This window comes from Brachypodium distachyon, chromosome 4 (genome assembly GCF_000005505.3).
Source record: "Brachypodium distachyon strain Bd21 chromosome 4, Brachypodium_distachyon_v3.0, whole genome shotgun sequence".
NCBI lineage: Eukaryota > Viridiplantae > Streptophyta > Magnoliopsida > Poales > Poaceae > Brachypodium > Brachypodium distachyon.
The window spans coordinates 2,003,502-2,030,747 of NC_016134.3; the positions used below are offsets into that span (position 1 = coordinate 2,003,502).

At 43.8% G+C, this 27,246-nt stretch overlaps 3 protein-coding genes across 3 annotated transcripts; 2 read left to right on the forward strand and 1 right to left on the reverse strand.

Moving 5' to 3' along the window:
• Positions 1–122: 122 nt before the first annotated feature.
• Positions 123–4,705, forward strand: LOC100836497 (probable ureidoglycolate hydrolase). The gene is made up of 12 exons (XM_003577655.4): positions 123–424; positions 607–692; positions 1,041–1,115; positions 1,281–1,409; positions 2,144–2,230; positions 2,347–2,549; positions 2,621–2,723; positions 2,811–2,902; positions 3,393–3,455; positions 3,539–3,779; positions 3,947–3,987; positions 4,269–4,705. Exons 1-12 carry the CDS (start codon positions 248–250, stop codon positions 4,364–4,366), a joined length of 1,395 nt encoding a protein of 464 aa, XP_003577703.1. The 5' UTR covers positions 123–247; the 3' UTR covers positions 4,367–4,705.
• A 6,084-nt stretch (positions 4,706–10,789) lies between these two features.
• Positions 10,790–16,498, forward strand: LOC100828536 (gamma-tubulin complex component 5). Its single transcript, XM_003577630.4, has 16 exons — positions 10,790–11,073; positions 11,169–11,429; positions 11,525–11,619; positions 12,030–12,192; positions 12,283–12,393; positions 12,899–14,038; positions 14,127–14,279; positions 14,365–14,464; positions 14,617–14,711; positions 14,784–14,957; positions 15,023–15,079; positions 15,158–15,229; positions 15,379–15,477; positions 15,561–15,692; positions 15,794–15,967; positions 16,063–16,498. The coding sequence occupies exons 1-16, from the start codon at positions 10,933–10,935 to the stop codon at positions 16,201–16,203; spliced, it is 3,108 nt and encodes a 1,035-aa protein (XP_003577678.1). The 5' UTR covers positions 10,790–10,932; the 3' UTR covers positions 16,204–16,498.
• Positions 16,499–16,835: 337 nt separating this feature from the next.
• Positions 16,836–24,899, reverse strand: LOC100836292 (TNF receptor-associated factor homolog 1a). Its single transcript, XM_003579148.4, has 13 exons — positions 24,712–24,899; positions 23,620–23,852; positions 22,254–22,365; positions 21,481–21,569; positions 21,326–21,394; positions 21,111–21,240; positions 20,800–20,958; positions 20,328–20,691; positions 19,913–20,025; positions 19,410–19,557; positions 18,833–19,269; positions 18,636–18,759; positions 16,836–18,488 (listed from the first exon to the last, which is right to left on the reverse strand). The coding sequence occupies exons 2-13, from the start codon at positions 23,801–23,803 to the stop codon at positions 17,082–17,084; spliced, it is 3,336 nt and encodes a 1,111-aa protein (XP_003579196.1). The 5' UTR covers positions 23,804–23,852; positions 24,712–24,899; the 3' UTR covers positions 16,836–17,081.
• Between the last annotated feature and the right edge of the window lie 2,347 nt (positions 24,900–27,246).

A 27,246-nucleotide genomic window follows, 5' to 3' on the forward strand; every position in this document is an offset into this window, starting at 1 on the left:
TTGTTGGGCTTTCCTTATCAGGCCGACTTCGTTACGGGGCCGGGACGAGTCGGTGGGTCCCACAGGGTCAGTGTCTGGAGTGAGTTGTTTAGTTCGTTTTGCTTCGTGGACTCATGTCGTCTTCCTCGCCACACCACGCCAGCCACCACTGCCGTCGCGTCATCTCCAACTTCTTCTTCTTCCTTCCCCTCCGTCTCTCTTCTCTTCCCCCATCGAGCCAGAGGGTAGCGGCTGCGGAGGCGGAGCCATGGTCCCGTCCCTCTTCCTCCTCCTGCTCGTCGCCGGCGCCGCGGCGCAGGGCCACGACGACGCGGTGGCGCGGCGGACCATGGAGGAGTTCGCCGGCTTCCCCGCCTCCGACGACGGCGAGGGAGACCGCCGCGCATATGCCTTGCGCGTCGACTCCGAAGGCCTCCAGCGCCAGGTAACGTCACTCGTTCCCCCTTCCACCGGATGCTCGCCCTGCTTCCCCGCGTCCGTCGAGAGGCCGGCCGCGTGTGTTGTTGTAGTATCAGTGAACTGTGATCCACGCGCGACCCTATGATTGGCGCCGATGGTCTGAGGCTGGCAATGTGGTGATGGATTTCTTCTGCTTCCGTCTCGTAGATTGATGAACTGGCCTCGTTCTCTGACTCCCCGGCGCCGTCGGTGACGCGTGTGCTGTACAGCGACAAGGACGTGCAAGCTCGAAGGTGAGAATACCACACCCAGTTCTAAATTCGCGTACTCCTTACACCTGACGCTGAGAGTTACCTATCTTCTGTGGTCATCAGAGTTTGTCACTGGTTGCAAACTTGCAATCGTAACGGCCTCGTTTGCTTTTACTCTGATAGTGGCCTGACTCTGCATCGAGTCAAATTTTAAGATAACTTTGTTTCATGGACATGGAATTGATCACTCGACTTTAACAGAGTGGCCGTTGCATTTTGAATGTTACTGTATAGTATGAAACTATACATGTTGTTTGCCAGTGATGATGTGCATATCTGGATAGTGAATACCTATGATGCTGATCATTGATTTCTTCTCTTGATGTCTAGGTACATAAAAGGGATAATGAAAGAGCTTGGCCTTGCTGTTCGAGAAGATGCCGTTGGTAACATATTTGGCCGCTGGTGAGTTGGTCTTTGGTTACCTCTAGGATTCGGATTCTGTCGTTGATTTGTGTTTCTTGCTTTGAAAGTTGTTAGATATGGACAATGCCAAAGATTAAGTTAGTGCTTGAGTTGCCGATATGGTAATTTCTTGGCATAATTGTAATATTGCATACTTCTCTACAGGGTGGGTCATGAAGCGGAACTAGGAGCAGTTGCAACTGGTTCTCATGTTGATGCCATTCCATTTTCAGGCAAATATGATGGTGTTGTTGGTGTTCTGGGTGCTCTTGAGGCAATCAGTGTGCTAAAAAGGTAGAGATGCTTAGAATTGTCTTTCATCATTTAAAAAATGCGTGTTCCATTTTATTTTTTGCATGTTATTTATACATCATGCTTGCATTTTACTTTATTCATATTGTTAGATTGCTAACCTGTATTTGAACAGAAATTTAGGGTCATTTATCTGATTGAACTATATCCTGCATATACATATATGCTAGTTCTTTCCTCCATGTGTCTATTAGACTGATAAAGATCCACCTCCATCATGAAATCCAACCAATTAATCTTTTAAACTCTTTTTGCAAATCATGAATCTGATACTTATGAAATGGCGAAAGGAAAGTTGGATTTATTTGGCTAGGTGGAAGTATCATGATGCACCTAATGCAATTTTTAATAAGACGCGCCTCTTCTCATTCTCCCATGCATGAAAAATGTGTTTTAGCCCTGAATACTAGTTCAGAGCATACAGACCAAAGCATTTTTTATACTATGTTAAACATTTTAAGAGGGCTAAACAACTTGAAGACAGACACTGAATATCATGAAATTGACTGCATTTCAGAATTGCTTTAATCATTCCTGTACCATTCGAAGTTGCAAAAGGCTATATAAATATTAGATTTAGTTCCATATATTGATGAAAAATACTTCCATACTGAAGAATTGGAGACATAACTCAATGCTATATAATGTCAAACTCCGTTGTTGTTTTCATCTTGAGAACATTACGTGCTCAACCTGCACTGTCATACTGTTTACAGGTCCGGTTTCCAGCCAAAAAGGTCTTTGGAGGTTATTATGTTTACATCAGAGGAACCTACAAGATTTGGAATTAGCTGCTTGGGAAGGTTGGCCCTTATTTAGAACAAGTTACATCTTATCTTGAGAATCAGTTCTGTTGTGCTACTTGTGGCATAATCCTAATTTGTTGGTTCTCATCTTCTCACTTCTTGAAAATGTGCAGCCGCTTGATGGCAGGGAGTGAGGAACTAGCTCAATCCCTAAAAAGGACAGTTGACAACCAGAATTTATCATTCGTTGATGCAGCTGACTCTGCTGGCTACAAGATACATCCAGAGGATCTACATGATGTATTTTTGAACCAAGATACTTATTTTGCTTTTGTAGAATTGCACATTGAACAGGGTCCCATCTTGGAAAAAGAAGGTTGGATTTAGAGTTGAATTGATGTGTATGTGGTTTGGAATTCATCTTACTCATGTATATCGTAACGACAGGCATCCCAATTGGCATCGTTACTGCTATTGCTGCTCCTGCAAGTATTAAGGTGGAATTTGAAGGGAATGGGGGCCATGCTGGAGCAGTGCTCATGCCCGCAAGGTTAGTATTTTTCATCCATTTTATTACATTATTTGTTGAAGGGTGTCCATGTATATGTATGGTAAAGAGCCAAAGAGGTGTTTACAGAAACGATGCTGGATTGGCGGCAGCTGAGCTGGCATTAGCAGTTGAGAAACATGTTCTGGATTCAGGATCAATTGATACAGTTGGCACTGTTGGTACGTTTAATAAATTAGGTTTTATTTTCAAAGTCATGTGTACTATTAGTTCATGCTTGTGCTGCCATAGCGGCATAATACTAGTATCCTGCAGTATATTTGGACTGAATATGTGTTTCTCAGAAAATCTGATTTGCAGCTGCACGAAGAATGCTTCGTATCTGGCAAATAGGATGCTTACCCTCCATTTCCAAAGTTACTGCCATTTTAGTGTTCATTCACCCCTGATTTGATCATGTTTTCTGTTCATACATAAGAATGTAGAATATGTATCTTTTTAGCTAAACCATGAGACTTGCAATTTGAAAATATGTCGATGCTTAAATGGAAAGAAGCGTAAGCATAATTTAGAATGGTTTACCCTGCTGTATACTAGATAAGCAATTCTACATTTGAGTGCTATTTTCGTTGTGACAGTATTATACAGCCAATGGTCCATGGTAAGCTTGCCCACATCTTAATTTTTCTCTAACAGATTATTCTCTTGTAGGTATTCTGCAGCTACATCCAGGGGCTATCAATAGCATCCCAAGTAAATCACACCTGGAAATTGGTAGGAGCCTGTTCCTTTTGATAAAATTACTATTTAAAATATGATATTTTTCCAACTCGTAAGTCCCCCCTTCACGTGTACAGATGTAAGAGATATCGATGAGAAAAGAAGGAACGATGTCATTGAGAAGGTTCACCAATCTGCAGTTGAGATATCAAAGATCCGCAGAGTAGAGCTATCAGAATTCAAGATCATCAATCAGGATCCACCTGCTCTTTCTGACAAAGCAGTCATTAACGCAATGGAATTTGCTGCAAAACAGTTGGGCCTACAATACCAATTGATGATCAGCAGAGCCTATCACGATTCACTCTTCATGGCCAGGTGATTTACTGGGCCCCAACAGGGATTTCCCACATTGCTGATTTCGTCTTTGAGACTTTGACTTGTGTACCAAAATATTCTGGCAATGTTTACTTCATCTCCAGTATTAATTACAGTTATCTTTCATTGTGAATGCCCTCGAGTAACATGTGCACTTGTCTTTGCAGAATATCACCAATGGGTATGATCTTCATACCCTGTTACAAAGGTTTGTACTCCACTTCCTGTTTCATTATTATTTTTGCGAAGACTTCACGTTTCATATTGACTAGTTAAAATGCTGCAGTGGGCCAGATAATCTAGTAATCTGATACTAGTGCAGAAGTACATGTCAAGAAAAAAAAATTGTAAATTGAAAGTGCTGATTTTAAGACATCTTTTTTTTCTGTCTGTTGAAGTGATGAGTGTTCAAGTTTTTACGATACACAAAGCAAAACTAGAAAACTACCACGACGTAAATGGTTGCTGAACTCGACCTTCTGGTTGCAGGATACAGCCACAAGCCGGAAGAGTATGCGTCGCCGGAGGACATGGCGAACGGAGTGAAGGTGCTAGCCTTGACTATGGCGAAATTATCCCTCGAGTGACCACGGCATGGGAGGAATCAAGAGGGAAGTACCCAACGCCTGTGTTTCCTTGCCGATAATACGTTGTACATCAGCTGCCTCGCCGTTGACGCATCAGGCGGACAGATTAAACCATGATTCCTTCTTCCGGAATAATATTTGGATGGGCGGGAATTCCAGTGCTACTATTTCAGCGAGGAAATGCCATCTGATTTCATCATAATGTCATATTTTTCTGTAACCACGGACATCTCCTTTGCCAGTTCTTTCTCTTCGCCTTGCAATGTCTTCCAAAGGTGACAATAAAAACATGTGTATACATTTGTAAAAGTATGTGGATATCAAGATAAATTATGAGCCCCCCCCCCCCTTCTGCTCCTCCTCTCCCACCTTGCTACAGGTCCCCCTCCTCTCCGGCCGGCGAGGAGGGGGAGAGGAGGCCTGGTCCTCTGTTTATTTTCGTCTAGTCGTTGCCTTAGGGGCGTTTGCCAGGAGCCTAACGCCGGTGGTCTCGGATCCCCACCGACGCGCTTTGCCTTGGTTTCTCCCTGTCGTCTCCGGCCTTCTGGTCGCTCACGCCGGCGAGATTTACCAGGTCGGCCGCTCCGCCAATAACAGATCTGTGGGGCATCCTCTTCTTCAGGTCAGTTCCTCCTTCCCTCCGGCCTTTGCTCATGGTGGGTCTTGGGCTGGAGTTAGAGGAGGAGTTCTTCTCTTGAAGATGGTGGATCTTGCCTTTGTGGAGTTCCTGATCTGCAGGGGATCCTGTGGTCTTCTTCTCGCTGTTGGAGTCACCATGGTGGTGGTTCTCCGGCGAGTAGACGGTGGCGGGATGGAGCACTCGTATCGTGGTCGAGCACATCAGCAGCAACCAACGTTGGGGAGTTACGGCGCCGGCAGACGGCCGCCAGCTTCCCCCTTGCTGCTGCATCCTCAGGCCAACGGGCGGCCACCCCTTTTCCTCCTAGGCGTGTTGCCAAACAGGAGGCAGTTCAATGTCCAGCCGGTGGCCATGGCTAGTCGTGGCAGCCTTGTCGTAACAAGTGGTGAAGCCCCCGGCGACGGCGAGGTGATCTCCGGCTGGTTGTTGATGACCCGATTGCGTTTCTTCTTCCTTGTTCTAGGTCCTTTCTGCAAAGTCCAGGGACTTCTGTGTAATTTTAGATCTTTAGGGTGTCTAGCTGTAATACGTGCTATGTTTCCTACTATTAAATAAATTCGGGATCCAGAAGGATCCTACTTTTACAAAAAAAAAAGAAAAAAAATGATGAAATTACGAGAACCCGTGATGAGGGGGAGATGTTGAGTACAATGGAGAAAACGTATTATCCCCCGTTACTTCACCAAGAGAAAGCATGTTTATTCTCTCCCTTTCTTTACTCTTTAGCTTGGAGTATGTAGCATCTCTAAGAGCATCTCCAGCCCCCCCCCCCTAAAGGCCCCCTAAACGGGCTTGCGGGGCGCCGGCGCCCAAAAACCCACCCAACGGCCTCCCCAATTATTTTTTTCATCCGGCGCGGCCTAAAAAGTTATCTGGCGCCTCTAGGCCGAACCCAACCCGCGGGGGCGAGCGGGCACCGGCACAACGCGTTATTGCGGCGGGTCCGCCTTGTCAGCGACCAATTAAACGTCCCACCGGTTTCTCACCAGCCCCTCCTCGGCTCCCGAGTGGATTTTAATGGCGGTAGGCTGCCGGTTGCCATGTGGACGCGTTTATCGCCGTGTTCACATGCCCGCCGGTTTGCATTCCGGCGATATAAAAAGGAGCGACCACCGGCGGTACTTGGCATTCTCCTCTCGGCGCCTCCTCTCCTCCCTCTCACCCAAACCCTCCCTCTCTCTCGCCCTAAACCCTCCCGCCGACGAGACCATGACTGCAGGCGACGAGCGTGGTGTCGAGCGATGCTCAGGCTTGAGGAGGCCGAGGCCCTCCACGAGCAAGAGTACCCGGCACCCCCCGATTGTCGGCTGCCGGCGCACTGGACGCTCAGCATCGGCGGCATCCCGTCGCCGCCGCTGCCAACGGGCCGTGCCCGGACCGCCGCCATCAATGCCCATTGGTGGCACAGGCTGACGACGGAGGAGCGTGAGGACCTCGGGTGGAACCGTGCCACCGGGGCCAACAGGGCGCCGTTCTTCGCCGACCGCCACGCCGTCAAAATCGCCCGGTACAAGGGAAAAGACGAGCGCCCGCCACCAGGTCGATTCAACATCGACGGCCGGCGGCGATTCTCGAGCGGGCGCTCCGTGGTGGCGGTGCTCGCGCACATCACTACCGGCGATAACCCCCACCTAGAGACGCCCCCACCGGCATTGGCGGGCATGCACCGGTACGGCGGCTCCGGCGCCTCCCGCTCCCCCGGCTCCGGCTCTTCCTGCAGCGCCTCCTCTCCGGCGCCGCACATCAAGGAGGAGCCGGGGGCCTCTTCCCGCCGACGGGGACCGGAGCCGCCTCGCGGCCACCTCCGCCTAGTTCGGCCCAAGCCGGAACCGCAGTTGGCGCCGGTGCCGAAGTACGAGCGCCTGGCGCTCGAATGGCGTCAGGACGGCGACCTCGAGGAGTTCTCGGGGCAGCGGGCGACGGAGCGCGCCAGCGAGCGCGAGGCCGAGGAGGCAAAACGCCTCGGCCTCGCCATGACGGACGCCGAGGCGTTGGCGTGGAGCACCAAGGAGGGGGAGAGGGAGGCCGCCGAGAAGAAGAAGCCGGGGAAGAGGCGGCGCCGGAGGTGAAAACGGAGCCGATCGAAATCGACTCCGACGACTCTGACGAGGCCCACCTCTCCTTCAGCGACCTTGACGACTAGACGGCCTTTTTTTATTTTAGAATTATGTAATGAAAAACTTTATCTTTAATTAAATTCCACCGAGTTTAGTTAACTTTTGCCTACTTCATTTAAATTCCACCAAATTTAGTTAAATTTTGTCTATTTTGGGGATTTTTTTTGGGGGGGGGGGTGTTCTTATTGGGGGCGCGGCTGGGTCATGGCGGAACCCTAAAAAAAAATCCGCCAGCGCCCCCCCCCCCCCAAACGACCTAAAAACGACTGCGCCGGACGCCAAATGGGGAGTGCGGCTAGAGATGCTCTAAGAGAAGTTGGACAGCAACTAGGTCTCGGCTCTCACCGTCGATAGGTAACTTAAGAACAACCGTGAACCATGGAATAGAATAGTTATGTCGGCACAAATTTGTTTTCTATGGTACTTAATAGCAATATTACATAAAAACGTGTCTGATTTATCAGCTGACCATTCGCTCATACATGATGTTAAATTAGTAGTGAGAGTAAATATTGAGACCATGTGCAATGCAATTCACTTCTTTCTTAACAATAATATAATGGTATATGTAGAGTAAAAAAATCAAATACTGTTAGTAACTCGTCTTTGAAAAATCGGGATTCACGAATAAAAATAAAAATAAAATAAAGCCGAGAGGTCACAACATATTGATTGCCAACAGAGTTTTCATTTTGTGTTTGACACATTAAAAAAATGCTACTACTGGAGTATAATATATTTGCACTTGGATGTTTTGTTGATAACCCATTAAATATCATCCTCAATAAATCTTGACCGTTAAATATAGAAGGGTTTATATAAGTTAGGGGTTTCATGACAAAAAACTATGTCTATCTTCGAGGGAAAGAAAAAGTGAGAACAATATGGTAAAGTTGAGTCTTGGTCTATAGTTGTTATATGCACCAAGTGGGAAAGGTGATGGTCCATGGTCCACCATCTACAATTTCTTATGTTCTCCTTTTTTTTTTCCCATTTGAGTCGTTCCACCAGTTTGATCATGGCATTGAGGCTTGTTGACTTTTTTTTTTACCGGTGTCTTGTAAGCTTGACGAAGCTTTATTGACATGTTGATCAGTGTAGTAAAATTAGTCTTTGTCACGTAGAGTTTATGGGCCGATCCATATAAGAGATTTATTCTATTATAGGTAACAAGTTTATCTTCACTAGACAAAGACTAAATAGTCGTTGCGAGAGCACGAATTTCTTGTAAATTTTGATACGCACAAAGGGAAACAATTTTAGATCAAGACAGAGGGAAACAATTGCTTCGCCGGGAGCACGTTGGTGAGCCCGAACGTGCACGTCTGATCTGATCAACAACCGTCGGTTTCCACACTAAAGAATTTATCCTGCCACAGCGCCACACCAATATTAGTTGAAGCAAAATTCACGCCATCTAAACAATACATCCACACAAAATCAGATGATCACTTCTTAATAGAGTTTCCAAAAAAAAAAACAAATAAGAGGCTACTCTCTCTGATTCTAAATTCTTAAGTCAAATTTGCCCAAATATGAATGTATCTATTCTTAAAAAGTGTTTAGATACATTTAACATTTCGTCAACGAACATTTTAAGTTTGTTTGTGAATTTTGATACACAAGCTGGGAGCACGTAAGCTGGATCGATGTGAGCCACGTCTGATCAACTACCGTAGATTTCCACACTTGGTAAACCAAATCAAGTCAACAACTCTAACTAATTAAACAACAAACCCACGCAAATCAGATGATGTTCCCTTTTCTTAATAGGACCCTGCTGGAATGGAATTACAACCACACCCGCGGCCGGGGCCGGCCGGAGCTCCAGAGCTTGCCTAGCTATATATATATAGCTAGCTCCTCCTTGCTGTTATACATAGCAAAGCAAACCCTCAGAGCCGCTAGCTATATATAGCTGCTGCAACAAGAACAAATCAAACCAGCTAGGCACATATATCAGCTAGCCAGCCGGCCGGTCCGGTCCTAGCAAGAAAGTAAAGCTTGAGGAGCCGCTGACATGGTTCATGTTGGGAGCACTGCCGTGATGTTCCTCGTCGTGTTGGGCTCCGTCATGCAGGTGCAGCTGAGCTCCGTCGTGCCCCTTGCGGCGGCCGGCAGAGTGCTTCTGTATCTGGCGGGAGTTTCTGGTGGTGATGGCGGCGTGGTATCGGGCAACATCGTCAGCGTGCCAGAAGCACTTCCGGTCAGCACCGTGGGGTTGGCCGCGGCATTGGGTGGGGGGGGGGGGGGGGGGGGGCGCCGGCTCCCAACGCCAAGATTCTGCTGACCCAGCGAATCCAGGGGCGGCGTTTCTGGTGGTGATGCAAGCGTGGTATCGGCGGGCACCGGCGCCGTCGTCGACCCAGTCGCACTTCCAGTCGGCGTCTCGGGAACGGCCGCGGCATGGGGCGGCACCGGAGTTCATGTCAGCGGCCCATGAAAAACCCGGCCTGGCCTGAGCTCGATCATAAGTTTGGTTCGCGCGGTTTAACTAATTCTGCCCCGGCCGGCCGCTCTCTCTTATCACCACCGTCTCGCGCGCAGCTTCCTTAATTTGTTCAGAGTGTTCCTTCTTAATTCAGCCCCATCCAACATATGGGTATGTTTCTCTTACAAAATTACCGGTTACTGCAGAGCATTGTGAGGCGTTTTTATATTTTTATACTCACTCCGTCCAACAAAAAATGTAAGTTTGTCCAAACTTGAATGTATCTAAACATAGACATGATGCATTAAAATTTCTAATTTTTTATCGTATGCTCAATCACCTTCCTTAATTCCGCGGATGAGGCGATCCATGCATTCCTACACGGCAACTTGGTGGGAAAAAACATGTCATGTTGGCACCAAAACATTTTTAGACGGGTCGACGGACCATTCGTGTCCGGTTCAACAATTAGGGGACGAAATGTATACGAGAATTATACAATAAAATACTTTCTCCGATCCTAAATTCTTGTCTCAAATTTGCGCAAATATGAACGTATCTACTCTTAAAAAACGTTTAGATACATGTAATATTTCGACAACAATTTAGGATCGGAGGGAGTAGAAATTAGAAGAAGGCATGGTTTTATCTGGCAATTTACGTCCCGCTTGTCGCCCGACGTTTGGGCCCAAACGGCCACGTCACCCGGTCAGAGCACGAGACACACACTCAGGACCTGTGCTGAACAACCTAAAATAGAATTTAGAATTAGAACCTAAACGTACATTTTCAAAGTATATGGACTGACATGACACCTTGAGAAAAGAATTAGGACTTCCAGTGTATTTTACTGGTAATACTATGTATCAACAAATTACTCAGCATATTTTGATTTATTAAAATAAAATAAATACAAATGCAATAGTATGCCCATAGTTTTTTAGATGTCGATTCAGCAGATTCACCGGTTCTTGCATCTGTCAAAGAAAAAAACCCACCGGTTTTCCTTGGTCTTTTCTCTGGCCGTATGATCTTGATCTAACGTCCAGGATGAACAACGGCCCTCTAAATCGCCAGGCGCCACCGCGAACACCTCTCTCCTCCCTCCCCGCCGCCCGCCACCGGCCCCTCCGTCCCCAATCCCCATCCCGCTGCCCAGCGCCCCAGCCCCCTGGCTCGTCTTCCTCCTCGCGCGAGCGCCTCCGCCGCAGGTTGATCTCCCCTTCGATTCTCTCGCTCCCGAACTCCGATCACCCCACGGACGGATTCCGCCCTTTAGCTCCCCGCTTCATTTCCTTAATCTTCCCCAATTCTTAATTGAGGCAAAAATCAAGGTAGGGCGGCCACCCTACTGGGTCCTCCGCCCGTGCCTGCATCCATGGTTCTTCCTCAGCAAACCGGAGGATTGCTGGAGGCCGACGTTACCGAGAGCTTCATACATAAGCTTCAGCTTAGTGTATCCAATGGCCTTCCTCACGCGGCGCCGGTTCCGGCATCAAGAGCGGAAGAAGATGAGCTGGTGAGAATTTCTTCCTGCGGATCAGTGCTCTACTTCTTCAGATTCGTGCTCATGTACCGGGGCTTGAGGACTGTACTGTTGTCACACTTTTGCAGGTTAAAAGTGTCTTCCAAGTGCTCCAAGGTTTCGACACGCTCCTGCTCTACTGGGACGAGAATGTGCCAGCATACTGCGAGAAAGCGGGGACGTATGTGTCGCATCTGTCACGGGCGAGCCTCGGATCCGTGCTGAAGCCTCTTCTGTTCGCGGCGACATGCTTGAAGCTTGTGGAACTTTTTGTTGGGAAAGTTAGGTCGTGCGGTCATGGGACTCCAACATTGAATGCGTTTGCTAGTTCAGTCCATTCCTGGCTTATGGTGAGGCCGCAACTAAGTCCATTTCTTGTGTAGTATGAATAGAATATTTTTTGCTGACTCACAAATTCCATTGGCCGTCGTTGTTTTAACGCCAGAGGCTTCGAGAAGCAGCTCTGAAAGAGGAAGAGGAGTTATTTCTTTCAGTCGACCGGACTATAACTCTTCTCGGTTTGACTGATTCTATGTCAAGGTTATACATCAGCACGATGCTTCATTATTTCTTTTCATCCAGTGTACAGTTAATTTCTATATGCACAGAGGAGGGTTGTGTTTACGACATCTTGTCAAGTCCTCCGACTGTCCCTTCAAAATAGTGCCTCTAAGTGTTCAGTATTTACTAATGCATATATGTCCACCTTCAGTGTTGAAGGTTAGTAGATTTTAGGAATATTAGCAATTGTGTGATATGTGATAGCAAGGAGTTTCCTGCCTTTTCTTTCTTTCCTTTTCCCATTTGGGTTAGTTCTTGAAAGGAAAAAATGAATAAAGATAGCAACTGGTATTTTGAGTAGTTGCTCCGGTGTTTTTCATGTAGTATTTAGTACTTGACATGCTTAAATTTGTAGCCATTATTCACCAGTACTACAAAAATTCTTGCAGTTTATGTTCTGGAGCGGAACATTTGTATCAAGTTGTGCATGGAGCTGTGCCAGATGGCTTTTGGAATTCTGGAGCAAACATTGCATCCAGTGAAGTGGCAGTTCATGTTCTGAACCATATTTTTAAGAAGTTAAATGAAGTCTGTCTCGTGGAAGATGGCGAGGTTACAACAAGACCTAGCTGTCCAAATATCTGATTGTTTGTGTTTCTTTTCAGAATGCTCACTAACCTGTTGTTGAAAACTAAATTTTAGGGTGAACCGTATCATATGCTGCTAGTGATATTTGCTGGAAGCTTGTTACCTTATCTTCATTGTCTTGATTCCTGGCTTTATGATGGCATTCTTGATGACCCTTATGAAGAGGTATTTCAGAACCATCTTCTGTAACTGTTTATGAGAGATAACTCATAACATTAAAAGGTTGCTCAATATATCAGTGTGCAAACCCTAGAACTTAAGAATGAACTATCATGTTTGGTTGGTCTTAGCATTCCTCAAAATTAAACTTAAACCATGCGAGTATCATTGTTATGCTTCAAACCCTGTAGACTTCAGCAAAGGCATAAATAACTCTTGGCTTCCTCTCATTTTTGGGGACTGGCTGGAATCCTGTCCCTCTACTGTAAGTCGGCCGTAATTGATAATCCCATATTCCCGTGTAAGTTTAATAACTCTTCAAACCTTTTTTAAAAATGACCGCTGAGGGTTAATAACTTACTTTGTGATATTATGCAGTTAATCATTACCATTATTCTTATACCAGCTTATTGTAACCATCTAGGGAATTGGATAAACGGTTTCCACTTTTGCAGCGTCACTTGAAATTTGAAGGTTTGACTGTTTTGATCTGAAAATCTCTCTTCTGTAGATGTTCTTTTATGCAAATAATGCAGTTACAGTAGATCAACCCTCCTTCTGGGAAATGAGCTATATGCTCAGAGTAAGAGGATCGCGAGCTGACAATTCATCAACTTTAACTGACACTGAATCTATCAGGACAAAGGAATCAAACAAGCAGGAACCAGCTAATACAGGAGCTTGCTTGAAAGCCAGTAATCAAGGTTACGTGGATATACTATGTCCAGTGTTCTTGAAGGATATTGCAAGAGCCATTGTATCTGCTGGAAAATCATTTCAGCTTGTCCAGCATGTTCAAAGCACACATCATACTAGAACTCACGAGGGTACAAATGGGTTTGATGTTGATCAGCATTCCAATCACAGTAGTCGACTGAATCGGCCAGATATATTAAGTTTTGAAATCAAGGCGGGGCATCTAACATGTGAAGATGATCTTAGAAAATCTACTGGCCAGTTTGGACATGATGCTCGTGAAATGGGACTCTTAACTTTGTCTGAGATATTCTTGATATGCCTATCTGGTCTGTTAGAAAATGGTGACCATGTTTATGAATACTTAAGAAACCTGCCCGCTGGTAGTACTCCAGATGTCAAAGCTTTACTGGAATGCAAGAGTGATGCACAAGGAACAAAGGAAGCATGTGCAGAAAACAGCTCTGAAAAGACTTGGTTAAAGCTCCTAAGAGATGCTATATCAGGAAGAAAATGTGATGATATGGAGAAAACCCTGTCCAAAAGTGCTGCTATGAGGGATCCAACATCTGTTCATGAATATTTGCAAGATCTATCTTCCAATGCAGTGGACAGACATTTCAGTCCATGTTGTTATGAAAATCCAGCCATCACTACTTGTGGAGATGCACTGCGGAGGAATCCAAACTCTTGGAGCAACTTGAATATCTCTAAATGCTTTGATCTTCCTCCGCTGAATGATGAGAACATGCGGAGAGCTATATTTGGTGATCACCATTCTGCTGGAACTAGCATTTGTGGCGATACACAATCTACAACATCTTTTCCCAGACTGGATGGAACCGATTATAAGTTTGGCTTTCAGTTTGATGACTTGGAATATGTCCGCCAAGAGGATGATAGAAGGACCTTGGAGGACCTTTATGCATTTCCGACTCTTCTTCCATGTGTCAATGTAAGAGTTGCTTCTGAAGTATGGTTTAGTTTGTTCTTCAAGTTTTCTCATTAGCTGTACTGTAACCCGATTGCCTTTACTCCTTCAGGAAAATGTCCCGTTGTCGGAGATCTTACCTTTGCAGAAAGATAGTACGCTTGCGTCGAGAGTTCTGAAGTTTATTCAGAGCATGGCTTTGAAAGACCCCCTTCATCCAGTGGGTATTATCCAAGAATGCCTTTCTAAATGTATAAAGAGACAGGTCTGCTCAAAAGTGATATTTGCACTCTATTTCTTCTGAGTTCGTATGTATAATAACAGGCTTGTGCTTTCTTCGCCTTTGTTAGGTGGATCACATTGGCAGGCAAATCCTATGCAAGCTAATGGGTGAATGGAGATTAATGGACGAACTCTTAGTATTACGAGCTATCTATTTGCTAGGATCAGGTGTGCTATACAGTGGGTTTTAACCTTTTAACTATGTTTTCCTTCACAAAAACTTTTTGCTGTATGGGAAAGATGCTTTTACTTGATTAATATTCTTTTGAGAATCAGTAAGGATATAAATATATCTAGAATGATTCAACTTGAGCCTTCAGGTGACATGCTGCAGCAGTTTCTGATAACAATTTTTGATAAGCTCGATAAGGGGAATTCCTGGGATGATGATTTTGAGTTGAATACTTTATTGCAGGTGAGTACTTAAGTCAACTTTGTGATTTATATTTATGTCCATCATTACTCTTAAGTTAATCCTTGCTTGCAGGAATCCATAAGATACTCAGCTGATAAAATGCTCCTAACTGCTCCAGATTCGCTGGTTGTTTCACTAGCAAAGCCTGACCCACGATATGATGAGGAAAGTGCATTAACTTCCAGAAAAGGCCGTGCACAAGGTTTTGGCATTGATGCACTTGACGTGCTTAATTTCACGTATAAGGTATGTACCAAATAACTATTAACATTTATCTGTGTTACTTTGTTCATGTATTTTGGTGGTGTCAGGTGTCTTGGCCTCTTGATCTAATTGCTAATGCGGAGGCTCTGAAGAAGTATAATCAGGTAAGTACTTTCTATAATAGTATTTAAACAGAGTGCAATGTGTATGAGATGATGGCTTTGCTCATTTTGCTGGACCAGGTCATGGGATTCTTACTGAAGGTCAAGCGTGCAAAGTTTGTGTTGGATGAAACTCGGAAGTGGATGTGGAAGGTATTCTGCAATCAAATCAACATTTGCTTCTTCTTTTATGCAGTTGGTATAGTGTATTAGTGTTGTGACTTGTGAGTTGGATACTTGGATTTGGTCTCTTGCCAGCGTGCAGGCTTCATTCTGATGTATCAACCCTTTTCCACTGGCAGGGCAGGGGCAGCACGGCACATAATTTTAAACAACACTTGATAGTAGGGCAGAAGCTCCTCCATTTCGTCGATGCATTTCATCAATATGTCATGGACCGAGTGAGTTGAGATGGTTTAGATTCATTTCACTATATGAGACTATGACTGTCTCAAATTGAACTCCTTTTAAAACAATTGAGTAGGTGTATCATAGTGCATGGACTGAGCTTTGTGATGGCATGGCATCTGCTACCACACTGGACGAAGTCATGGAAGTTCATGAGGCATATCTTTCTTCTATTCAGCGGCAATGCTTTGTGGCATCCGATAAGTTGGTGAGAACATTGCAATCTCACCCCAAAAAAAGCAATGCTCAATTTCAAACTTTTAAACTACAGCTAAGAAATTTGAATGTTCATTACTGTGTGTATTGCAGTGGGCCCTCATCGCCAGTCGAGTCAAGACTATACTAGGATTGGCGCTAGACTTCCACAATGTGGAGCAAACTCTCGGTACCGGTGGAACCACTCCAGCTGTTAGGTCAAGATGTGAGATGGAGCTGGATCGGATCGACAAGCAATTCGACGAGTGTGTTGTGTTCCTCTTGAGGGTAGGTTTCTATCTACTTAAGCAAAATTCAGTGATCTGTTGTACTGCCGGAGATGTATGTTTTCTGTAGATTCAATCTTGCAACCCCCCTTGCAGATCCTATCTTTCAAGCTCAACGTGGGTCATTTTCCACATCTCGCTGACCTGGTCACGCGGATCAATTACAATCACTACTACATGTCTGACACTGGAACCTTCTCTGCGATCCCTGGGTCCCGGTCACGGCAGCAGCCTTGATAGGAATTGTAGGTGTTCTCCTTCTGCGGAGAATGTATGTACAAGGAGTTGTAAGTTTGTAGCAAGCGAACCTGAGGCAGCCAGCCAGTAGTTTCTGAATCCCTTCATTTTATTCCCCCGCGGTTTTGAGGATGTAACACTGTTTGATTTATTTCCCAGGTTCAGTTGTATGTGTGCACATGAGTTGTTCCCAGAGCTCCGTAAGTCTGACATTTAGTAGAAAATGGTTGGATTCCTTGTGCTGGAACACAAGTTGCAATATATGTTTGAGAACGTCCCGAGCACCCTTTCAAAAGATTGCCTGCGACTGTGAGTACACTTGAGTTCCATAACAAAATTTTAAAAGAAAAACACAAAGTACATATCCCGAGTCAAACGGCTAGGTTACATGGATTTGCATGCTTCAACCTTGTTCGCAAAGCAAGGTTGGTGTCTCTTGACAAACCCCAAAACCCGTAGTCTCCTTGTGCACGGGTGTTCAAGGCGAGATATTACCCTCGCGGTGATGTTCTGGGGGCACAATCAAGGGACGGAACTTCATACACCTGGTGAAGTACATTAAAGGAGGAGAACTGCTCAGCAATGTAATATCAACATAACAACAGCACCTCCATGAGATTTGACCAACGCAATTACCGAGGCAAGAGGTAACCCAGACCATGTATTGTATGCATCTAACTGGTTTGAGATTCTATACCAAGCACAGGGCAAAACTGACTGAATTATATCAAGGAAATATCACTATCAAGGAAACTGAGGAGCATTTCTCCGCTAGCTATAGGGAAGGATTACACAATTACACTCGCTCAGAAGCAAACAGCATGGACTACAACAAGGAATTATAACAGTTGCAATCATTATTGATCCCTCAAAAGGGCTCAATGCCCATTCGCCGGGCGATAGGATGGATAGCGGCCTGCACCATTCACCGAGGTCGGCTGGTAGGGGTAGCCATTTACATCTGCCCCGAAGTTTGGCATGGAGGAGTTGTCAGCGTGGCTGTATGGCCACTGACTCATCTCAAATTGACTGTTGGAGTACGAGGGGAGATCAAACTGCGAGTAACTCCTGTCTCCAAGCCCTTGGGGAGCACCGTTCAGATCACTATAGTACATCAGAGGTTCCTCGTCGTAGTATTGCTCGGTCTGATCAAACTGGTATGTGTCACCAAACATGCCATAATCAGGTGTGCTGACTCTAGTGTGTATACTGTTGGGCAAAGAGAATTGCCGATAGAATCCTGGCTGTAGAACCTTCCTTCTGTCGCTGAGCCCTTCATCCAGCAATTCGTTGATGATGTCTAGATGCGGAAACTCATCACCGACCAGGCCTTGTGGTTGGTATGGAGTAAATCTGGTAGAAATTTCTGACAACTGTACCTTGCCTCGTGGTCTTCCATTCAAATTGAGCTTCTCAAACTCATTAACGATGCTTGAATTTGGTAGGCTATGATCACTACTGCTGCTGCTGCAGCTTGCCTGCTGCGAGCTCTCTTCTCGCCACTGGTACTGGTTGAGTGACTCAGGCTTCACGGTTCCAAACGTAAATCCAGGCTTCAGTGATGACTTGTCTTCCATAGACAAGTTATCTGATGACAGAATGGAAGGTGATGATGAAAACATCGATTGTGATTGGGCAACTCCTTGTTCTGATGAACTTGTCTGATGTGTGAAACCGCTTGCACCAATGGAACTTTTCTCCATCATGGCATTATGGTATGACCGAGGAATAAAGCTAGGAGCACTGGCAGAGGGCTCATTGCCCAACCTTCCAACTGCACTCATTGAACGAGAAAGAACTGGTGCTGTCTGAACTGTTGAAACAGCAGATGCTGTTTGCTTTCCTCCAGGGACTTGCGGGGCACTCAAGGGCCTTGGAACTGTAGTGACCTGGCTTGGAGTAGCAGTATTTACCAGAGAAGTCTGCTTCTGAGCTTCAGATTGGGAGGGTGCATGCACCTGCAGCGGTCTACTTGCAACTGGAACTGATCTCTCATTATGGATTGCAGGAATGGACGAAGGTCCCTTATTTGGAACTAGCTGGACTGCTGGGGTGGAAGTGACACTTGCTCTTGTTGTGGTAGCTGTAGCACCTGAAACCTCGCTTGCACGGGAACCCAGAGTGTTGGTGTTTTCTAATGAAGACTTTGGTTGCTGCGAGAAGATAGGCTGCTGCTTCTTAACAGGGCTCACAGAAGGGAAGGAAGACTCTGTTATTCTTAACTTAGAGGGGCTCAGGATATCAACATGCCGTTGTGGCTTCTTCTGTGACACAATTTTGTCATCCTGAAATGAGATGATTTAGATTCTTATTCAGCCAAATCAGAACAGTTCAACAAATTAATGAAAAATCAAAAGGAGAATAACACTCTTCTGTACCACAACTTTATCAACAGAAATGAGTTTCTTTATTACTTGTGGGCCTTTGCATACCTCGGCTTCATGCCTCGAGTCCTTAGAGTTGCTAGGTCCAAAAAAGCCATTAGGTGCTGAATTTGGTCCGCTTTGTGCAAGCCCTGTTCGTGAATCAGTATCTTTATTCCTCCGGTTGTTCCCCCTGAATCACAGGATTTAGCATGATAAACACTAAGTGGCAAAAAATGGGGAAAAGTAGTGATATGAAAATGTACCTATTGGACGAGGATTTAACATTTGTCCAGGCACCTCCCGTATATGACCCATTCAAAATAACAGAACGGACCGAGTCAGATGAACAAGTAGACGAGCTATCATCCACAAATGAAGTCCTCTTTCCTGCTTGTTCATGTTGCATCTCACCACCAGGCACAGTAGCCTGAGTTTCTGAAGCATCGGTTTCCCAATTAACAGGACTTGATTCACGATCCTCAAGATCAATATGAAGCACCTCTGAACTATCATCTCTGGTATCAGAGACATCAGATGTTTCTTCAGCATTGTCAGCATTTGAGGTCATTTCTTCAGCTTGACTTGAGAAATCATCAAGGATTCTATCATCTGATGGACTGCTTTCTGCAACTATTTCCTTCATGTCAACCTTTTCATTTTTTCCTTTATTATTTTTCCGACTGATTTTCTTCTGTTTGGCCTGGGTGAGAGAGAAAGAAGACATAATAAACGATTTCCTCAACTCAAAGAAACCAGATACCAGATGTTTATCAGAATTTATAAGATAAAAAATTCCTTATGACTGAATAAGATGGCACAGTCGACTAGCAGAAACCAAACCTGTTTTTTCCTGATACGTCTTTCCTTCTCAGCAGCACTACGCTTTGCCTTAAGTTCAATTTCTGCAAGCCCAGCAGCTTCCTCTTCACGAATGAGTTCCTCTTGGCGCTTCAAAGCCACTGCCTCTTGGTATGAAACTTCAATTCGGCTGATTCAAGATTTGTAAGTAAGATGTGCATGCAGGCCATAATTTACTCAAGACTTATAAGATGCATGGATTTCATCATGGTATACCTGGTTTCCCAAAGAAAAGAACATGAAAATAGATTTATAAAAACATCTAGTAACAGCAGTGGTATGAATTGCCACGAATGGTAACTAGTAACTGGCATCACTGCATCAGCATGCACTAGGAAGTATCAAAGTAACAGTTAAAAAAAAGAACTATCAAGTCAGCACCAAGTGCTGGGCATTGACATTTCATGTTGCTGACTCTTGTTACACATTTATGGAGCAAAGTACAAAAAATAGATGGGCATGCTGAACCGGGGAAAACTTCTCACCTGAATATATGAGCCAAGGCAAAGAATTCCAGTGTCTTCCAGCCGAGCTCTATAAGACGTCTATCGTCGCGCTCAATGGAGTCTTTGTTAAAATCATCACCAGAGCTGGCGTCCTATAATCACATAATTGCTTAGGACTTCTTATATGCAGTAGAACGAACTCATCAAAACATGCCTTAAAGAGACCTTTTGCCAATTACTAGATCCTACCTCAAAACAGTATTATTTAGGAAAGCTTAGTTTGTTGGATCCTGAGTGCATCCATTACGAATACAACCTCACAATTATATTTCTGGTGAAAAAACACGGCTGGTATGAAGAAAGGTGCTCCAAATTTAAAGACCGACGAGTTATTGTAGTGGATGTTACCCTGATGAACTAAATTTACAAACTAGTAAAACATAAAAATGCATACCTTTGTGCGGTTCTGTGAACTTTTTTCATCCTTCGTAGGCAATGGCTGATGTGGCAGTGTGTCTAATGTTGCTCTTTCAAGCAAAAGTATCACATCATCTGCCAAGACAAACATATCCTGCTCAACAAGCACCATGGAAGTGCTTCGAACATCTGTCTCTGTTAGTTTGGACAATTCCTTTTTGTTATTGCTCTTATATTCCAGAGCCTTCAGTCCGCAATATAGTGAGTCCATTACTAAGGTTGATGTAACTTCCTTTTCTATAAAAAAGTGCTTCACTAGAACTTTTAATATGGTGTCTGTCTTTTCCCTCGTCATGTGCCGCCGCACAGCTGGATCCATTCCCAGCCAGAAGGCATTGAAACTGCAAAACACGAAATAAATATTTTAATAATGGATTTGCACGACATTCATAATTTTAAATGGAATATTTATGATTGGTCATAAAGTAGCTGAAGGACAGTTATCGAACCTGGACCATCTCAATCTATCCTCAATCAACCTGCAAAGCTTGCTTCTTCTCTCATCAATAAAGCGGCGGCAAATTTGCTCCACATTTGATAAATACACCCTGACTAGTTCCCTTCGATACTGGCCATCAAGGCAACGAAATGGGCGATCTGCCTTCTCCCTGAAATATTAAAATGCAAAGCAGACACGGTTATGCAAAGTATAGAGATACTCTCAACTCCAAAAATAACTGATGCAGAACTAAAGACCGGCCAGAGTCAGTATAACCGACAGATGTAAAATGGAATCTAAAGAATTACAGAAAACAGATACCTGATAACTTGGACTTGAGCTTTGATGGTAAGAACATCCTCAACAACAAAGCCATCATGTAATTTTGATAGCTCCATAAATTTTTTCCAACCCCAATCATGCTCTTTCTTCCAAAATCGGTGCAAAGTATCTGAAATACCATTTCTTTTAAACTTCGCTTGCAGAAGTCAACCAAAATAACTAGCCAAACCAAGATAGCAGAATATCAAACTCACCAGAATACTTGGATTTCTTAGGATCTCTATTAATTACAGCTATTGTAAACTGTGCAAAATGACTCCATCCTGAAATAAAAGCAAACAATATTGAAGACAAAATTGTGTAATCAAGATGTTGCCATGGTTATAAATGCACGGAACGATTTATCAACCTGGGAGCAGCTTATCATGGTTGGCAACACAAAGAAAGAGTGACAAATGGTTGCAAACATCACATCCTTGTGGATATATCAAGATGTACCTGAAAGTCAACCAGTAGATATCAACTTTTGATGCCGAACAAAAGATTCAGCCTTGAAGTCTAAGTCAAGCAAGGGAGAAAACTGGAACAAATAAATACATAATCATGTCCTAATTCTGTGTACAGAAATAAAGTGAGAAGGCGGTAATAATTTCCATCTTTGGAATGCAAACAAGACCTAAATAGCACTGACACTTTGTAAGCATGAAAAGTAAAGAAAAGGGCAGCCTGCTACTGACCGAATTAACACAAGAAACATCTACAGCTTTATTGAAGATAGATTAATTTGCATAAAGCATATCTAGTAACTTGGATATCAAACAGCAGAGATGCATATATAAGTTGTGATTTTCACATTTCATAATATGCATCAGCCTTTCCTCTCCATGGGGCTACAAGCTAAAACTATTGCCTGATGACAAGAGTTTCAAATGGACATAGACCAACTATCTGACATCCATAATAAGTTGTTAATAATTGAGTCGATGATGTTCCACGTTCCGAAATAGAGTCCTGAAGAACCCTACTCCCCTTCCGCTCACAATTTTACTTCCCATGACCTGTTACTCAGCGTGGAGGCACCACGTTCAATGATGGCATGAAATAGATGCAGCAGAACATAAACAAGAACAAACTTTAAAAGATGGTATTGTGACTCCAATTAATACCCTATGAAGATCATACCATTTATAACCGCCGACATCAAAGGAATTACTCCGCAGTTCCCTCTTATTAATTTGGGAAAAATTATCAATCCTCCATGTAAACTTTCCATAAAGCTCCGTAGGCCTTGGCCCTAATACAAGGCAATAAAAGTTTTTCTTTGATTACAAGGATTGAAATATAAATATTAAATAAAAGGAAATTAAACGAACTTATCCGAATGTCAAATTCTCATAAACATTGTACTCTAATACAATCTTCATATAGCTTGCAAATTGTGTCCCTACTGTAATAGTGTAATTATCATAGTTTAGCCAGACCAGTCCGTGAACTATATTGCAAAGTTATGTTGTTGGTTTTCAATTCAATAGACTGCATTGTTAAAAAACTCTTGCTAACAATGGCATGTGCTGGAGGATAAGAAACAAGGTAATACGGAACAACGTTGCTAAGTATGTCACATGATGGAGCGTACGCAGGTTGGTGGCGCACCTACTTTGGAAGCATCAGGCGGTAAGTTTGATTCATACCACTGTAAGCTAATTAAAAACTTAAGAGTACGCTTCCATCCAAGTGAATCCAATCCATTAAATCAGACTGCGCCTATGGCTCCCTTTTTTGGTTGAGCGAACATGTGAGATAAGGTTTTACAGGAAATGGTAATTAAATTAAGCACTAGTTATTTGGAATTATGTATTTAACCCCAATGGCATTCACACATGATAGCAACCCAAAGTGTTAGTGATACATGAAGTAAATATGATTAACCATGTCAAAAAACTATTTGCTAGGATGACAAATGGTGAAACTTTTAGTATTCTACTACTACCTTTGCTATTTCCACACATAAACGAACAATTTGTTGAGCTAAGTTTCAATATCAAAGTTCAGTAAGACTAGTTGAGCTTGCTATAAATAACTCCATACCTTAAGACTTTGATTTAAGGGATGCATGTAATTGCACTTTGAATGGAATTTTCATAAGCATTTTGATACAAGTTATATTTACGAATGATATTGCATGTCTAATGAAAAAAAATACATTACTAAAATATTGTAGAACCCAATCGCTTCTGATTCATCATAGCACAAAAGATTAGTGGCTCAATAGGAAAGAAAACTTACATACCCTAATTTGCTCAAAATAGTAAAGAATACAATCTAAGTAATCATTCCACTGTAGTGTAAAATCTAAGTCATCAATCAATTATAGTGCATGGAGCTATGAATCAGTCCTACATGGTAGTAAGTAGCACCACGACAAAATTAATTGATCTTGAGAAGAAAAAGATTGTAACACTGGAAAATGATAGATTAAAACAATTATTTTTGGGTAAAAAAGCAACAGGTCATGTGAACAAATGCAGGAGCGAGCTAAACAGCATACCGCAATCATCGTCGTCAGTGTCCGAGTAAGCTGGTGAAGTGGATGGCGTTCCATTCTCAACTTGTTCGATTGACCTCCACTCTACTAAAGAATCCCCGGAATGGCTATGTTGATCACTAGGCAAGTCCTCAGTTGACGAGGATCTACCATCCCCTGTATAGTCTTCGACCAACGTGCCAGCCATTAATCGATCCAGCGGTGCGGCTAGAGTATCGACCTCACCGTTTTCCTTCCTGCAACAATGAAAATGGAGAACACATAGCAATCAGCTTCTGCAGACAGTGGCATAACAAGAGGAGCCTAAAAAGGATAAACCAAAAACATTAGCTCCTCGTGACGCCAAATGTCAAAAGAAACTAGGGTACGGATAGCTGTTCACTAGTCAGGTATGCAAAACCATATCAAGCAAATTTCTAATAAGACCTCTATCCAAAGCTGGCATTGCACGTTAGGCAAATAAAATGGTGCGAGCAATCACAGAAAAGGTTAAGGCCAGAGCACAGGCTCATCGGACAAGACCGGGTTGCATAAGATATTCTGTCCAGATCATGGAAACACCGCGGCCAGTCTCTAAAGCACACAATCCATAGAGCTGAACTGAAGCCCTAGAATCTCGAGACCGCAAAGGCTAAACCTAAGCAGCATGCAACCGCCTAATTCCCTTATCCTCCCGACGCCACCCCTGCCCCTGCCCCAGCGACAGCTAGGAAGGAGAATGAATCCCTGCACGTACAGGGCGCCAACACAGGATCACCATTCGTCAGCTATCCCGGGGGGGGCACCCAGCGCAAGCCCTAAGCAATCCAACCCAAGCCAAGCACGCCCCAACCCCAATCTCCCTCCAGGGACGAAAAAAACCAGGACCACGACCAGGAAGAACGCGGGTTAGATCGGGCCCGCGGGCGCACCAATGCCCACCTCGCCTCGGAACGGCGACACGAAACCGAAAAAACTGCCCTCCGATTCGGCCCCGCCCGCGCCGTCCGGATCTGACCGCCCCTCCCTCCGACCCGTGCGGCGGCGGCGGCGGCGGCTACCCTCCCACCACGCGTGCGCGTCAGACAAAAAAAAACCATAGAGATCGAGCGCTACCTCTGCCCGCCCCCTCCTCGCGGCAGGCGGCACGGACGGCTACGAGCTGCTTCGGCGTCGTCGGAGGTGGAGATAGGAGGAAGGGAGGGGGGGATGGGAGCGAGACGGGGGAGGAAGAGGGTGTTGTTGTGTGTGTGCGCTGCGCCCCTCGCGCCGCGCCCTAGTCGAGTCGAGTCGAGTAACCAGGGATCGGGTTTAGGCTTAAGCTTCCTATAATAAGCGGCTTATTAGGCTTTTTTTTTTCTCAGAAAGAGAAGAATGGCTTCTGTTTGTTTTTTCGTTTGATGATGGGGAGAAGGAGGGGGGTGCGGGTATTTATCGAGAGGCGACCCCTGGTGTGATAAACTGATAACGCGCAATTTTTGGCAGCATTATATTGCTGCCGTGTAAAGAAATCACTGCTCATCAAGAGCCTGCCAAAAGTATGCATTATCGAATTATCGGTCCAGCTTGCGTCTACGCCAGATATAATATAGTAACCTTCTCTCATTAAAAGTGTAAATAAAATCAATAAAATAAAGATATTGACGTATTCACGTGGGTTTTCTTATTTAATAGTAGGTGCAGAGCCCGTGCTATCTTTTTTCTGTTTCAAAAGTAGAACAGATTTTCGGACTTACTAGTCGGAGAGATTGTGTCGTCTCGTGTGTGATTCTCGAAAGTGAATATTAGATATGTCATGTATGCGTTGGTTTTTGGATTTATTACGTGGGGAGATCGTCTTGTCTCTTGTGTCGATGTTTTTCTTAACGTTGCGTGCTCACTACCCTCCTCTATCTCTTTTCTTTTCTAGAACATGCATCGAAAATACGTGTTGTTTTTGAATCAAAAGAAACACCAACCATGTTGTTCAAGCAAACTAAAAAATAGAGAAAGGTGTGCTAAACTACAGAAAACCATAACAAATCCAAAAGAACCAAAAAGAAAGAAAGAAGCGAAAACATATACACAACCCTACCCCTTTTTTAACTCATAAACCCAACCTTAAGGGCACTATCTTTTTTGTTTTCGTGTGTAACGGAGTTGTGTTGTCTCTCATATGACGATTTTGTGTCTTACTATGCAATTGTCCTCCCACCCCACCTCTGTTGTATTGTTCGTTCTAGTTGAACTTGCAACAACGCCCCTTCACAATGTCTTTTCCCTCCATCGATGGACAGTATTTCTCTGGTATCTGCATCATTTCGTGAGGGTACACCAAACCATCTACTACAAACCCACCTTCACTGTTGTGATCAAACACTCTGAGAGAACACAAGAGGGTGTAGAACGGTGGAAACCATGAGAAAGGTATATTTTCTTGATGTTTTGTTCTTTTTGGTTATTAGTTGCATGAGTAATAAATGATCATATCTATGAACGAGGTCTACAACTGATATACGGGCACATCAAAATCTTAGTGCTAACTAATAGAAGTTTAGACATGTATATTGTGAAGTTGTACTTTTGTAGTATATATTCATCATAGTAAATAGTTGGTAGGCTTATTGATTTTTGTTGTGTTTGGTTACTTTTTGCATGACTAATAAATGACCGTATCTATGTACGAGGTCTACATCGGATATACGAGCACATCAAAATCTTAGTGCTAACTAATAGAAGTTTAGACATGTATATTGTGAAGTTGTACTTCTGTAGTTCCCTACAAATATATTCACCATAGTAAATATAGTTGGTAGGCTTATTGATTTTTGTTATGTTTGGTTATTTTCGCATGACTAATAAATTGCCATATCTATAAACGATGTCTACATCGGATATATGGGGTACATAAAATTCTTAGGGCTAACTAAGGGAGGCCTAGACATGCATATAATGATGTTGTACTTTTATAGTTCCCTGCAAATCCCCTAAAAAAAGTTCCGTACAAACATATTCATCATAGTAAATAATTGGTAGGCTTTTCAACTTCTGTTGTCTATGGTTATTATTTGCATGAGTATAAATGATCATATCCATAAACGAAGTCTACACATCGGATATATGGGACACATCAAACTTAGGGCCAACTAATAGAGGCTTGGAGTATTATGATGTTGCACTTCTATAGTTCGCGACAGACACATTCATCATAGTAACTAGTTGGTAGGCTTATCGTTTTTTGTTACATTTGGTTATTATTTGCGTGAGTAATAAATGATTGTGTCTATAAACGAGGTCTACATCTGATATACATGTCACATCAAACTCTTAAGGCTAACCAATATAGGCTTAGACAAGTATATTACTCCCTCCCTCCGATCCATAATAAGTGTCGGGGATTTAGTACAACATTTATTATGGATCGAGGGATTATGAAATTTTATTTCCGTGGTTTTCCACAAACATATTCATCTTAGTAAAGAGCTGGTAGACTTTTACACCAGCATGTTCGGTAACGTGACTCGTGCCACAAACTTTCTTTTGGTCTGGAGAAATAAGTAAGGAAACAAGTTCACCTTATTTTCGCAAAATATAAGGTTGAGATGAGACCGGTGCGGTAGAATTAAGGGATACAAAAGATGGCTTGCAAATAGAGAAATCTTAGTTTCCCCA

What these genes read in the sequence shown, in the direction of transcription:
- LOC100836292 (XM_003579148.4), bottom strand. Translation starts at nt 23,803, where the DNA reads ATGGCTGGCACGTTGGTCGAAGACTATACAGGGGATGGTAGATCCTCG. An exon ending in GTTCACAGAACCGCACAAAG is followed by an intron (nt 20,026 to 20,327) that starts GTATGCATTTTT and finishes ATGTGATTATAG; the next exon opens with GACGCCAGCTCTGGTGATGA. An exon ending in GCCTTGGCTCATATATTCAG is followed by an intron (nt 19,558 to 19,912) that starts GTGAGAAGTTTT and finishes ATCTTGAATCAG; the next exon opens with CCGAATTGAAGTTTCATACC.
- LOC100828536 (XM_003577630.4), top strand. Translation starts at nt 10,933, where the DNA reads ATGGTTCTTCCTCAGCAAACCGGAGGATTGCTGGAGGCCGACGTTACC. An exon ending in CTAAATGTATAAAGAGACAG is followed by an intron (nt 14,280 to 14,364) that starts GTCTGCTCAAAA and finishes CGCCTTTGTTAG; the next exon opens with GTGGATCACATTGGCAGGCA. An exon ending in TTGTGGCATCCGATAAGTTG is followed by an intron (nt 15,693 to 15,793) that starts GTGAGAACATTG and finishes TGTGTATTGCAG; the next exon opens with TGGGCCCTCATCGCCAGTCG.
- LOC100836497 (XM_003577655.4), top strand. Translation starts at nt 248, where the DNA reads ATGGTCCCGTCCCTCTTCCTCCTCCTGCTCGTCGCCGGCGCCGCGGCG. An exon ending in AAGGACGTGCAAGCTCGAAG is followed by an intron (nt 693 to 1,040) that starts GTGAGAATACCA and finishes CTTGATGTCTAG; the next exon opens with GTACATAAAAGGGATAATGA. An exon ending in GGTAACATATTTGGCCGCTG is followed by an intron (nt 1,116 to 1,280) that starts GTGAGTTGGTCT and finishes ACTTCTCTACAG; the next exon opens with GGTGGGTCATGAAGCGGAAC.